The 14,642-nt window shown below is 48.1% G+C and overlaps 1 protein-coding gene across 2 annotated transcripts in view; it reads right to left on the bottom strand.

Annotated features, from left to right (window-relative positions):
* Mrps9 (mitochondrial ribosomal protein S9) overlaps positions 1–14,642 on the bottom strand; it is a 48,912-nt gene that overhangs the window by 2,263 nt on the left and 32,007 nt on the right. For both annotated transcript variants that reach the window (XM_004633203.2, XM_023717489.1), the window contains exons 5-10: positions 14,471–14,550; positions 6,144–6,229; positions 5,270–5,345; positions 2,944–3,112; positions 1,521–1,629; positions 206–375 (exon numbers count right to left, since the gene is read on the bottom strand). In XM_004633203.2, coding sequence (XP_004633260.1) covers positions 206–375; positions 1,521–1,629; positions 2,944–3,112; positions 5,270–5,345; positions 6,144–6,229; positions 14,471–14,550 — 690 coding nt within the window. The remainder of the gene's footprint in view (positions 1–205; positions 376–1,520; positions 1,630–2,943; positions 3,113–5,269; positions 5,346–6,143; positions 6,230–14,470; positions 14,551–14,642) is intronic.

The following is a 14,642-nucleotide window of genomic DNA, read 5'->3' as shown; positions in this document are numbered from 1 at the left end:
GGCCCAGCCCTGGTGCCTGCAGCGCCTTCATTCCCTCATCTAGCTCATGCTCACTCCGCGACTGCCAAGCCTGAGAGGAACCACTCGGGGCGCAGAGCACGAAGGTCCAGCTCACGGCCTGCAAGCTGCACATGCAGGTCCCCCTCCTCTCCGTTCTTTTGGGCCTGACAGCACCCCGGGGACGGGTGCCCTCCCCGGCACATACCTTGCCGCATGCACTCAACCTCGTCCTTGCTGACGAAGCTGCACAGGGCTCTGGCTGTGGCCAGGCGTACGGCTCCTGCCTGCGCGGACCTCCCGCCCCCGGACACGGTGCAGGTCACGTCGTGCTTCCCGAGCCGGTCCAGGAAGTGGAAGGGGAACATCAGCTGTTCTCTGCAGCAAGGACAGCCAACACGGTTACCTGAGCTGCGGGCACGATGGACCCAGGAGCTCAAGCCAGAGCTGGGACCTGTGGTGAGGTCCCAGGAGTCTACCTGCATGCGGACCACCAGGCAGAAGACCTGCCAGCTGTCACCTCGCTGAGGTGACCATCCCCAGGGCACGGTCCCTCTCAGGCTTTTCCTGAAGGGAGAGCCTTTGGCACCTTCCCTGGGAGCTGCTGAGCAGAGCTAGTTTAATGGAGAAAATGTGAGTGGAGATGGGAGGTGCTCTCCTCAGCAGCCCCACTGCGCTGCCTGGGGGAGCCCCTGCCGTCGTGAGCATGGGAACCACAGGAGCCTCGGCCCACGGGGACACAGCGGGATTAGGAGAGGAGGAGCTACTCGCTTGGACCTTCTGGGACTTGCAGACAGTGACAGCACCTACTAGAAACTTAACAATCGGCTCAGGAAGGCCTTTCTCCAGTGGCTCAGAGAGAGCTTGGAAGTGAGTGCATCTAGAGGATTAGATGAGCCCGAGAATCTATTTACAACGCTCAGTTCTCCTTGGGACACAGATAAAAAGATGTAACGGCCCCATCTGGCACTGGCAATTAAACAGATGAGCAGCACCTCATCTTAACAGAAAGACGTCAAGTTTCTTTGCTTACTTCATGTCTGAGCAATCTACTTCCTCTGACCAGGAAACTCAGGAGTGATGCAGGCATTTGCAACCGCTTATTCTCAGGAAAGCAGGTATAAGCTTCAAAGCCCGCCTGTCCTGGATTTTGCTAACCCCACTCCAGGAGCTGGCAGAGCGCCTGTGCTTGGCACACTGTGGCCCCTGAAGAGACAAGGCAGAAGTCTGGTTTCCTACACTCTGGCCTGGACTGCACTTCAGAGCCTCAGAAATAAAAAATTTCAAATTCCAGTGTGCTAGACAAAAAGAGGACGAAGGGGCAATGAACGATAATTTTCGGAGATGCTTCGTAACGGTGCTGGAAAACAATCCCAAAAGCGACAGCTCTAGGCAGTGCCTCTGCACTACTAGTAGAGCAGCAACCCTTCGGGCACATGGAGCTAGACAGGCGCAGCCCTCTTAGCTGACCGGGGCATCAGGAAACGTGCATTCTGGAAACAGATGCCGAAAGTAGCACGCACCTGTCCTGCATGACCGGGAAGTACCGCAGGTAGTCCACGCCATTCACCTGGATCCTCCCGTTTCCATGTCCTGACACAATGGCTTCCGCTGCTGCAGTCTTTCTTCTACCTTGAAAGGTTCACGTGCCTATTAGTAAAAGCTTAAAGACAGCTAGAACTGCTGAAATTAATTTTCCCATGGTAACAACAACACCACAGTACTCAGGAGGCATCTGAATACAGGTCAGGCAGCAATGACATCAGCCACAGCACCACTGAAATAATACAGCTTACCAAAGGGTCATTTTGTTTTTCAATTCCACTTTAGGAACACTGCGATGATTGATTGATTGATTGATTGATTGATTGAGGAACTGGGGATTGAACTCAGGCCCTTGCACTTGCCAGGGAAGCACTTATTCCACTGAGCCATCTCCCTGGCCCAACTGTGATGATTTTTTTTTTTCTTTGTGGAACTGGGGATTGAACTCAGGCTCTTGTGCTTGCCAGGCAAGCACTTACTCTACTGAGCCATCTCCCCAGCCCCTAAAACTTCTGTTTTTTTTTTTTTTTTTTTTTTTCTCCTGGTACCGAGGACTAAACTCAGGACCTTGCACTTGCCGCCAGGCAGGTGCTTATGCTGCTGAGCTAACTCCCCAGTCCATTTTTGATATTAAAAAAACAGAAAAACAAAAGCCAGCCATGGAGGTGTGTGTCTGTAATCCCAGCCCTCTGGGAGGCTGAGACAGAAAAGACTGCAAGTTTGAGCCTAAATCTAGGAGACCTAATAAGTCTCTTGTTTCAAAAGAAAGAAAAGAAAAGAGGGCTGGGGGTGGGGCAGCGGGCAGAGAGAAAGCTCAGCAGCTAAAGAGCCTGGCTGCAAGAGCAGAGTCCTAAGTTCCTTGCTACAATCTTGAGTACTAAAAAAAAAAACAACAAACAATGGATATGTTACTGTTACTTCATACTTCACAGACAATAAGACTACATCTAATATAATATTAAAACTATCACAACAGTATAATGAGATGTGTTTGGAAGAAATGAAAGGGGTCTGCAGGAGCGGTCTCGCTCCTCTGGAAACAGCGCCCAAATGAAATGGGGCGCAGGCGGGGGAGGCGAGCCGCCTCACTGCGGTTCTCACAAGTCTCAGTTAGGCCTGACATGCGGATGCAATGAGATTTTAAGTTTTTGAGGGGAGGTCTTGATTACAAATACCAGACTGATTCTATCAGTTGAAAGTGTGGAAAAGGAAAAGCTCAAGGATTGTGCAGGTGTGAGTCCCCGTTTTTTTCCTTGGACACCGTAAGGTTCAGTTTTTAAAACCTAAGAGAATCTTAAAATTAGAAAATCCAGTGCAGCACCAGGAAACAAAGCAAACCCAAGACTGAGAAGCCCCTGGGGCCGGGCAGCAAGCGCAAGGGAGGCCGGGGCCCAGCGGTACCTTGGCCGGTGCTGAAGGGCGCGCCCTGCGCGTCGTGCTGCAGGGGCGGGATCTCCTGGCTCATGGACTGCAGGGCCACACTCCTGCGGAATCTGTGCACCAGCTCCTGCTCGGCGGGGCCGCTCGCCAGCCGCAACAGCTTCTCCAGCAGCCGGATGAGCTGCGCGTGCTGCGGACAATGGGATTGACGAGAGGACGCGAGTGTAATTGCATTTGCTAAGTTTTTCTATTTTTATATACTTGATCTTTCCAGTGCTGCTTTTCTTGATGAATTTTGACAGGATGACACTCGTGCACCTTCACGCTGCTTTTAAAACAGCGTGCACGAGCATCGCCTTCCCCGCGGGGCTGCGGGGACCGGCCTTCCCTTTTAAGGAACAAAGAGATTGATCACTCAGAGAAAAGTCGGTTTCTCTGCATTATGATCACGAAGCTGAGATTTAAATTCATTTTTAAAAAAGTTTAGGTGATCTTCAAACATAATTTCCACTCTTTATTAGAACTGTATCAAAAGGAGCATTAGAAATAATTTCCAGTAAGTTATGTAGAACGAAATGTAAAGAGTCTGATTTTGAGAAAATGTACCTCTTAAATTATATTTCATAATACATTTGGCAAATATATTTTTGGCTGTTCAAGCTGTGTTACTTTAATGTTTATGATTTCCTTTAAAACCGAACAATCAAGCTATTTAAAAATTCAAGAGACACTTGACTTAAAGGGCAACCTCTTGAAATAAATCATCCTTGCTACTCTGTGCAGTTTTTTTAATAGTTCTTGAACATGTGATTAGAAAGTAAACAACTTGGTATTAACCCCTTAAAATTAGAAGCCAGAATAATCACTTTAAAGTGTTTATGGAGAAGGAAACAACTACCACTCGAGATCCGTAGTTAATATGGATTATGAAACCCAGTTTTTGATAACCTTTTTATGTTTTTTGCCAACCCTACAAATCACACTCACCTCTGTTACCATTTGCCTTTATTGTGAAAACCTACCAATAATACTTTAAAACAGTGAAGGATCTCAGCAATAAGACTCATAATGTTAAAAGAATTGCTTCAGCTCTACCTCCCTAGACGTAGTAATAGGAAAGTGATATTCACGGGTGAGGCGCGCACCCCCCAGCCCCCAGAAGCTTTACTCTGCCCTCCAGGCAGGGCCAGTGGCCTCTGTTCTTAGCCCCTGACTGTGCACCTCACACATTCTACAAGGCCACTGTTTAACTTCACATGTCACTCTGGGGGCCACATAACCTCACTGGCTGACTAGGCTTAGGGTTCAAGAAGTCGCTGCCCACTCTCAACCCCTTTGTCTCGAAACCAGCTGCAAACTCGAGGGTCTCTTTTACCATCCAGTACTCAGACAGTATGGAGCGCTGTTAGAGATAATCTGCTTTGTTTCATAGGTGCACACCTGTATGCAGTCCCGGAGACAACCTTGAATCACAAAAATCACAGCAGCCAGACAGCAGAGAAAACAATGAAATGACACATTCACTGAAGAAGCGAAAGAATTTTTCACTTAATTCAAGTACAAAACACTTAGCCAAGGGTATCAGAAATTCACTCTGGATCCACTACTAACCAAACATCTGACACCTTGTTTCAGCAAATTAGCTTTCCATATCATTACTTCCTTCAATATGCTAAGGAGCAAAGGAGCGACTACAGAACAGGCCTGAAGATCTACCAGCATCGAGCCACGACCAGCGCGGGCCACAGCTGTGGGGAAGAAAGCCTCCTTGAAAGGATTTGTGAAATTTACCGCTGTTCAAACCTTCCAGAAAATCATCTCAATTTAGAATGTCAAAACATTTAAAATAACAACTTTCCCCCATAGCGATGAGCCATATTAGAACATCTAACAAAATAAGAGTACAGTGAGAAGGAAAAGCAGCCGGTGGTCATGCACTGCGGGAGGCTGCTTAGGAGGGTGCACTGCTGAGTGCTCCAGGGCTCCACACTCAGCCTAGGGAGGCGGGCCAGGACAGCTGCAAGGATGCTGGCCAGTCACAGCTCACAGGTGAAACCCGACCTCATGGACAGCGAGCTGACCCTCCTCCTAGCTGTGCCTGGAGAGCCTGGAGACTAGCAGAGTGCGCCCCAAGACCACCCAGAGGGGCCCAGAGCCCCGACAGCACCTTCTGACTGTGCCTCAGCCCTCCCCCACTTCAGAAATCAACAAGGAATGCGCTACCCAGAGGAGCAGGGGCACAGGAACACCTGGCTCCAAGGAACCTTCCTATTAGGCTCCTTAATACAGCAATTGTCTGCATTCTTAGGGCACAGGTCCCCTTAAATTAAAAAGATTAATTACTCACATCGTGATCTGACAGTTTTTCCACTAACATTTCTTCTAGTTCCTCCTTAATCAGCCATCTGCTGCCAATCAGGTCTCTGTTAAAATACCACATATATTCTCTTCTTAATTAACCATGCAATTAGAGTTATATCACAAAAGATCTTACATACAGTAGCAAGTCTTGATTTGAAAACAAATTTTCATGTAGTCTTTTCATCCAAGTGCACCACTTCTGAGAAACATCACTCTATTTTCTCAGTCTACTTTAGAAAAGACAGCGACTCTAGCAAATGTTTTGAAGACTTCAAGATGCCACGATGGCTCACTCCTAAAATGCCTTATTTCCTGACGCTTACGCTGTGCCTGCAGAGTCGGCTCTGAACACATGTGGACACAAAAGGGACTGCCAAGGGGCCTGGGACCTGGCAAAACTCAAGGCAAGGACCAGGAATACATTCCTAACTTCAACACAACAGTGTGCTTAGAGAGGCAAAAAGGAAGCAAGAAAGAAAAAAGAAAAAGGAGGAAGGCACACACGAACAGGCAGCCCGAATGTCTGCAGGACGCACGGGCGAAGGGCCCGAGCTCCTGGTGCCCGCCGAGTGAAAGCACAGCCTGAACGCCTCTCCCCGCGCACAGGCACTACACGCGCCCACGGCCATACGCACCCCATCCATGGCAGAGACTAGGTACTGCTTAACACATCGGAAACGGAGCGACAAAAACGGCCTTAGTATTTGCTTCCTTCTAAGCAAAAATTACCTCTTATCTGGAACCCTATATTTTACTAATTAATGCTGAAATACTGAATAAATATTAGGCTTCAGGTATGCCAATAAATGGCATGTTTTGATTTAAAGCTCTTTATATTCTAAGGTAAGAAAAGAACTCACATGACTTCAGTGTTTTCTGGCACCAGACTTTTGGGTAGCGACGTATTCTGATGATTTTCAACCTGGAGAATCTTTCCATATATGTCCTACATAAACAGAACACACATGCTACAGTGAGAGAAGGCATGCCATGCTTGGGGTGCACTTACACTTCTTCCCCGTGAGGACTCCTTATGTGGCCTCCCTGACCCAGCTGCAGGGCAAAACAGTGAAAATGCTATTGAGCAGAAATGCTACTGGCTCAAATAAAGGACGGCAGTTCTGTAAGAATGCAGTACTCCACGTCAGGGCGCGCCCGCCTTTCCCGATTAACACGCCACTCCGGAACCTGTCCATCTCCACTCCGGGGAGGATGCTCACAACAACGGGAACCCTTTAGGAGGCACTGATTTTACTTCAGCATTCCACAAACAGGACAAAAATTTTCCTTAGGCAAGAGCATAACGTAGCAATATGTACCTAAGCTTAGAAAACTACCTAGACTTATGATATTTATAGCTAAAATACCTAACACTCAATTTTACAGAACATTTAAGATTGCCACGTATTTTTATCTTACAAGAAAATTTTCACTGTATTTTACATTTTCCTTTATTATGAGGTGCGGCTCAGCAGCAGCACTGGCCCCACCCAGGCATAGCCTGGGTTTCTGACTCAGCATGGGGGAGGGCCGAGCTGTGGATGACAAAGCCAACTGCTTGTTTCGCTAGTCACGACGCTCCCACTATCATCACCTGTGTCCACTGACGCACTCCGTGGCTGGCAGGTGCAGTCTATACCTCCAATAGTCAGAGTTTTCAAGCTGGGAGGCAGCTGCCCATGGGCTCAGGTCAGGCTGCCAACACGTCACTCCCAGTCTGTTCTGAGGAGTTCGTTTGCACTCTCATGGGGATACCGTGAGTGCCTGCATTTTAGTACAATTTCATCTGCAGTCTCTTTTGGGACTATTTCTCTCACTGGGGGAAATAAGAGTAAGAACTAAGCCTCTGAATCATGCGACATCAACACAGGTGAGGAAAGCTGAGATGGTATTCACAGGACAGAACCATTCGTGCCTTCTGTCAGAACAGTTTTCTTGCGTAGCTGTCCCTAAGGGTGGTACCACTGGTAGCTGGAAAAGGAAACCAGAAAAAGAAGAGATGCTGCACTCAGGAGCTATAAAATGGGGGAGCTGGAGCAAGAGGCCACATGCAACGCAGACAGAAGGGGATCTGCCTCCAGCTCGCTCCTGGAGGGGGAGGCCCAGGCCAGTGGCAGCAGCGTCCAATCCAGAACTGGTCAGAAACAGAAATTCTCCAGCCTCATCCAAACCCACTGAAAAGGAACCTCTAAGGAACACAGCAGCACGCAGGGAAGCCTGGGAATTGGTCACTAGAGGGACAGCCAGCTTCAGTAGATTCCTCGTACCTGCGGGAAGCAAGTGTGACCACACCACAAGAGCCTGGCTGACACAGGTCCATCACTACAGCAGCAGAGAAATACACGCTCACATTTAAAACAAAAGACCCACCGCCACAATGAACAACGCAAGAACCAATTCACAAGTCAACACCCACATGTAGAATATGCATGTATTTCTTATTCAACTCAAAATTTTACATTGTCTCCCAAGAACTGGAGTGTTGTTAGCTTTCTTGAGTGTGGTTATGTGCTGGGATGGGATGGGAAGCCGGGCTCCACACTGGGGAAGCCCACGCTGCCCTGAGCGATGTCCCTCATCCTCACAGCTGCCTTGGGCTCCACGGCCTGCGGCCTGGAGAGCGCAAAGCCAGCCAGTATGCTCTCCAATCCAGCTACGGACGCGTGGGCCTGAACACCAACAACAGTAATAAGGTAGTCTGGTATTTGAAAGGGGTTAGTTTTCAGGTTTTAGTTCAATTTTCTTGAGTAACCAAAGCAAGTATTATACCAATAACCACCTTTCTTCAGTTGAAGTCAAACACTGTTAATTATAATGTTCTAATGACTTCTGAGCAACGTTCACTTTAAGTTCATACTTTTCTCAGAATATTCTTTCATTCTGCCATTCCCTTCTAGTATCCTATTCACATCTATAACAATTTATAAATGGTGTCAGTAAAATGATTAGGTGGAAAAAATGTGAGAGGAGAAAAGTAGCCATGAAAGCACGTCTCCAACTTCAAACATGGTAAATTCTATTCCTGTAAGGCAAATGCTTACAGCTTGATACCTGTATCCCATAGGTCACATAATGTGGAGGACGCCACTCTACACACCTCCTTTTGGGGGTGGGTTTGACTCTAGGGCCACCCGCGTGCTGAGCGCGTGCTCTACGACAGAGCTACACTGCAGCCATGAACAAGTCTTTACCTAAGAAAACTTAGGAGACAAGGAGCGCAGCGCCGCACTGACCCTGGCAGGGAAGTGCAGCTTCCCAGGGGCAAATGGCCTGACTTGGACCACGCACCATCGCCGTGAGCTCTCCTACTGCATAACAGAATTGCTCTTGAGAGTCTGCCTGGTTAGAGACAACAGTTCTCCGGAAAGTCGATTCTGCAGCTTCAGCTCCCTGAAGAGATGCATTCTAATTTACATCAAAAAATTCTTGAGGGTATAGAAGATGCCAGGAGCTGTCAACATCACCGATTATCACCGATACATTGTTAAGTTTCCACTTGATTTTTAAGGGACACTAGAGAATTAGAGTGACCCCACCTGCACTAAGTTTATATAGTGTATTTAATAGTGTAATTTTCAAATACGATAGGAATAACCCAGATGTGAAATGCTGAATCATTAATCACAGCTATGATTAATATTTCATAAAATCAAAGCAAGCCTTTCCACCCCTCATGCCATCAGATTTCCATAATGTATGAGTCAAATTTAGAAGGTGCCTAATTTGAAAATACCAGATGCTCAGGTTGCAGAAAAGAAATGCTTAAAGTAAACCCTTCCAAGAGCACGAGCAGAGGGATTTTTAGTATCCTTCTAAAATGTGATGTGGCTGCATTAATCATGTGTAAACTCCAATTTGAGGAAGGATAAACAAGTAGCATTTCATAGGGAACAATGGCATAGGAAAAGTCACACAATAAACAGTAACAAACTAATACCAATTATCATCTTAGATGTTAGCTCAGTAACTTACAATTTGTGTTTGTGAAAAAAAAAATCACAGAAAAAAATATCTTAAGTAATAACTAATGTTTTGGCCACTGGGATACGCCAAATCAAATGAAGTAACTATAAATGTTATTCATAGAATTTGTTCCTACAGGCCTCAAGTTGCAAATGACTTGGCTCCAACGTAGACCGCTGCTTTTCCTGTGAACACAGTGCACGACAGTTTACTCATCCCATGATGTCACTCGACAGAAAAAGGCATGCAACTCAGCAGAGCTGGGAGAAGCACAGCGAGTGACAACGGACAGCAAAGTGCAGAATCTCAGATGCCATCAAGTGTAACTGCCCCAGTAACAACCACACAGTCTAACAACAGCACCACGACAGAAGTCATCTGACTAAAATCAGTGTAAAGGCATAATAATAATAATAACAAGGATCCACTTTTTTAAAAATAGTAATTTTCCCAGTTGTTAGACTAGGAACATAAAAGATATATAATGGCAATTACTCATATGTGAGGAAAGGGTACATTAAAGACCCTCCAGAATGGCAATTTCTACTGCTGATTTCATTACTGAATTTAACTCCTGCTGTCAAGAAGCCTTAAAACAGCATGCAGACAGACTTAGCAGCAGTCCGCGGCTTCAGAAGTACTCTAGGTGGTGGTAAACAGTTCTCACAGCGGCGCTCTGGGAGCAGGCACGGCATCCGTCCACTTCTAGAGGCAGCAGCACTACATCCAGAAGTCTTCATTGTTCACCGCAGGGCCACAGTCAGGACCTGGCAGAGCTGCTGTGGGCTCTGAGCCAGCAGCTCTGCTCAGGGCACCAGGCTCGGCTTTAAGCCCCGGCCCCTTCTGTCATCTGAGCGGAGCTGGGGCCTGAGGAGCCAGGCGCATCTGTCACAGGGCAAATGAGCCCGCGGTACACAGAAGTGAGGACTTAGAGTCTGGTTTCTCCTGGTTTAAACTTCTCCAGCTCGGCACAAGAGTCTAGGTACACACCGAACCAGCCAGCCCTCGTTTCACACACGCATCTGGTGTGAGCCTCACCATGGCTGTGTGCAATTCCTTCCACCTGGGAAATACTTTGACAATAGTCCGTTCTTCACTGTGAAGTTCGTCCTCAGACATCAGCCAAGCTGCTACACAATGCAGCTTCCTGGGGTTGCCTTTACTTGCACATCTCCTCACACCACGGCCAGGGCGAGCCCCGTTCCGGAACAGGCCCACAGGCTCGCTGTCTCGGGGCTTACGCCAGCCTGAGCTGGGGCGACTCTCACCTTGCCTTTGGGGTCTCGCTTTGAGTAATGCCTTCAGGACATTTGCTGAGAGTTTCCAACATTTTGGGCAGCTTTTGGCAGCACAAATCCCTTTGATGGTACGTGACAGGGCACCGCAGCCACTCCTTTTGAGAGCAGTGGGCAAAGCAGCAACTTTCTTCAGTTATGGCCACAGACACACTGAAGGGGCCAACCAACCACGGGCCAAAAGCCCTGCACCTGTGCTGGAACAAACCTTCCCTTTTAAGCCAGTGCTCTCGGGTATTTTACTACAGTCATGGGAAGCTAACTACTATCAACTCATTTCTTCTTCTTCTTTTTTCTGTCAACTCATTTCTAGTGAGGGAATTCTAATCTTTTTCAAAATAGGTATTAGTAGAACCCATGAACCTAAGCCAGTATTTTTCTTAAAATAATGAACCTGTACAAATCGAATGCTGACCTCCTAGGCTGCAAATGTGCTGTTGAGGAACCCCATCCTCTGTTCCCTTTGCCATCAGCTTGGCTGTCCTGAACAGGCTGAGGCTTTAGGGGCTGCCCAGTCTTGTCTCCCCCAATGCCTAGGCCACACGGATCCATGGGGAACCCGAAGTGGAGCACCCTCCGTCCCACACACACCTCCATCCCCTTCGAGCTCTTCCCCGTCCTTTGTACCTCTGCTCAACTGTTTGGAAATTATTTTTGTTTTTTCCCTTCTCTTCCTTCTGCTCCTAAAACTTAAACTCAGGCCCTCAACCGGAGAGCATGCGAGTTCTGTCAGCTGGGTGACAGTCAAGGACATAGGAAGCCCGGTACGCTGGGCAGGGAGAGGCCGCGTGGGCGGAGTTGCTAAGCACGAAGGCCCCTGCATAACTCAATAGCAGTTCAAGACTTGGGAAGTCACTTATTTTTCTGAAACTGTTCTTAATGTTTAAGAAGTGTGTTGGTGTTGTTCTGTGTGTTCATCATTTATGTCTGTTTTATCAGTGATACTGTAAGGTACACAGGTTTTGGCAACTTTCCCAGCAGCCTGAAGACACAGCGTTGTCTTGTGGGTGCAACAGGGGCCCCGCCCAGCTGGCATGGGGTGCTCTCAGAGCTCCAGGTGCTGCTTTCCCTGGTGCGCTACAGCGCGTCTCATCATCGGCTTTCCTCAAACCCTGCCCAGTTCTCCCTCTTCAGTCCTTCCCCCTGGAAGGACTGAACGTGGGTCACGGGGACATGGTGTCCATGACGGCATGCTGCGCAATCCTGCCCTGTGAGCTGCACTGGGACGACTTGCCCTGAGCTGCTATGAAGTGCCACACGCAGCCACCAGATGCTAGAAGACCTGGTGAGTCATACGATGGAAGAGGTCGGTGGAGCCCGGGAAGTCCCCTCACAAGGGGCACCTAGGCTGGAGCCACTGCTCTCCCAGCACTGCCCTGCCCGCTGCTGCAGCTGGTGCTCAGCTGGACAGCAGTGCTGCTCAGGGTCCTCCCACCACACAGGAACTGAAGCATGCAACAAAAACAACACAGCGACAAAGATCCAACCTGAGTCTCAGAGCCGGCAGGTGCTCGGGGTAGCTTCCAGTGATTACACAGGACAAAAGGGGTGGCCTGGGCCCCAGGAGGCAGAACAAAGGGAGGAGACACAGGGTGGCGCTGGAATCCACAGCTGGGCCTGGCTGGATGTGTCAGAGCAACAGTGTCTCTCGTGGCAGCTACCATGTGCCGTAGAGCCAAGATGCCCCAACCTGGCTGGGGTCAATGCCATCTGCTGCCGGGAGTGCTGGGGGACTGGCAAACCCAACAGCAATGGTAGAGCTGAACTAACACCGAGAACTCCTCTATACGCCACATAAAAAGGGAAGAATACGTGGCCAGACAGAATCTGACATTGTAGTCAGGGAGCTTGGTAAGATTTTATCTCCTGAGATACCAATCGGTTTCTTTTAAAACAGGAAAACAAACTAAAGTTAGGCCTCATACACAATGTGTAATTTCTTCATTATGATGGAATGCAGGAAAACATCTCGCCCTTGGCTTGCTTGGTTCCAGCCCAAACAAATGCAAATAGCTTGTCAGATGACAGCTGCTGGATCAGGCTCCCGCACAACCTGCGTGCTTTACTCTTCCCCGTGAAACTTGGGATGAAAGGCAGCAGGCAGGAAGAGAATTAATGTAGCATACAGTCTAAAGGCAATGCTACAACCGTGATTAAGTAGAAAAGTTAAAAGGCACAGATTTCCACAACCTCGCTGCGTGCAAGCCATCCGTGTAACAAGTTGACAGGCCTGGCGCATCAGCTCCATCATCCCCTCCGACAGCTAAAGCGCAGCACCACAGCCCTTTTCAGAGAAAATTTGCGTCTGCACCATGAAGCGTTGTACATTATTTCTTAGCACTGCAGGGGGCCCAAGTCCATATGGAACCTTCACAAATATTACCACAGATCACACCAGCGGCGGTGGAGGCAGATTTGACATACCTATTTAAATGAACAGCAGGGGGCCTGGGCAGCCTCGGGCCTTGCAGGGAGCGCTCTGCAAGGCTGGCCGCAGCACCATTACTCAGCAAAGACACGCTCCACATTTATCATTCATTTCATTTCTGCCAGGGCAGGAAGCTCATTTGCCCAAGGTCAACAGAGAGCAAAAAGAAGGCTTTCTTTTTTTTCCCCAAGAAATAAATGTATCTGACAAGTAGGGATTTTATCCTTTGGGTTTCTGGAGCACAAATAAACACCAGATAAGTCTGAAAAGCAGAGCGAATGTGTTCACTGATTCAAGCCACTGAAACCTGACTGTGGATGTTAGGGGAAGCCCCAGAAATATTTCTGACTTAAAAGTCACAGAATGGTACCCAGACAAAAGTACAATAGATCTGTGCAGGAGAAAGACTGACCGCACAAAGGAAAGGCCGACTGGGCTCAGGAAGGGGAGAGGAAGGAAGGAAAAACAGCACACAAGGTAGCAAAGGCAGGTGTACTACTCACGTCTTGTCTTTTCCTTTCTCATTTTCTTTTCCTTTCTGTCTTTTGTCTTTTTGAGACAGGGTCTCACTATGTAGCTTTGAGCTCACTTTGTAGCCTAGGCTGGTCTCAAACCTGCAACAATCCTCCTGCCTCTGCCTCGCAAATGTTCAGATTACCGGCATGTGGCACCACACCCAGCCTAATTTCCACTAGTCCATTGAAAGAAACAGTCTTTATACAGCCTGATCAATCTTCCGTGCCTACATCTGGTAAGCTGAGCAACTACCTTAAAGACAACAACATGCAGTACAATAACCATGGTTAACTTCCTATTATCTTGTTTTGAAATTCTCTAGCATTTTTGTTTTTTTATTATCTTTTAAATAAAAACCAATCATAGAATAAGTCAGAACTTGACATCACATTCTAAAAATAAAGCAGGTTCTGCTGGTTAAAACTGGAATTGGCATCCAGGCTTGTTCTTCACAGTGATTCTGGGGGACTTTCCCAGTCTGCACACTGTCACACACAGCTCTCCAAGCAAAACAGAACGGGTCACAGCACCCTCAACAGCGGCTGGAAGGCCAATCACATTAAAATCATTCTCCAGGTTCCTTTGGGGCCTGCACTGTCAGCTCCTAACTGAACTGACCTAAGAAATGTTATCTGTGGTAAAGAAAAACAGAGATGGAGGTCGACACCTGCAGTCCCAGGCAGCTGCACCCTTGGCCTTCCCCTCCCATGCAGGGGTGTGTGCGCATCATGTGTGCACACCTGGCGAATGTTCTTCCACTGTCTACATCCCCAGCCCTGTAAGTGACAGCATGAAGGACAAAGCATTCTGACTCACATTCTGTAACATCAGGAAAGATGAAGCATAAAGCTGCGCAGCAGCTTACTGTCTGTCTCACCTCCAGGAGCCGGATTTTTGCCCTTGAGAACATACTAGGTACACCCCGAAGCCGAGCAGTTCTGAAGCCCACAGCTGGAACTTTTCATCACGAGTGGCGTGTACTCACGTGCATTAGTGAGTAATAGGACTGCTTGCCGGTGTAGAAGAGAAAGTGAGACGGACGGCCATCTTCTCCCCACTGGATTGCTAGGGAAATGCCGGAAAAAACAATGAAAATAGACACAGAGACAGGCGCAACAGCCGCATTTAGCTGCAGTTAGGAGACATACGTATAATTC

The sequence above is a fragment of the Octodon degus genome, unplaced genomic scaffold, assembly GCF_000260255.1.
Source record: "Octodon degus isolate 3935 unplaced genomic scaffold, OctDeg1.0 scaffold00052, whole genome shotgun sequence".
Taxonomy (NCBI): domain Eukaryota; kingdom Metazoa; phylum Chordata; class Mammalia; order Rodentia; family Octodontidae; genus Octodon; species Octodon degus.
The sequence above is the reverse complement of the archived record's forward strand: the minus strand, read 5'-3'. Positions and strand labels throughout refer to the sequence as shown.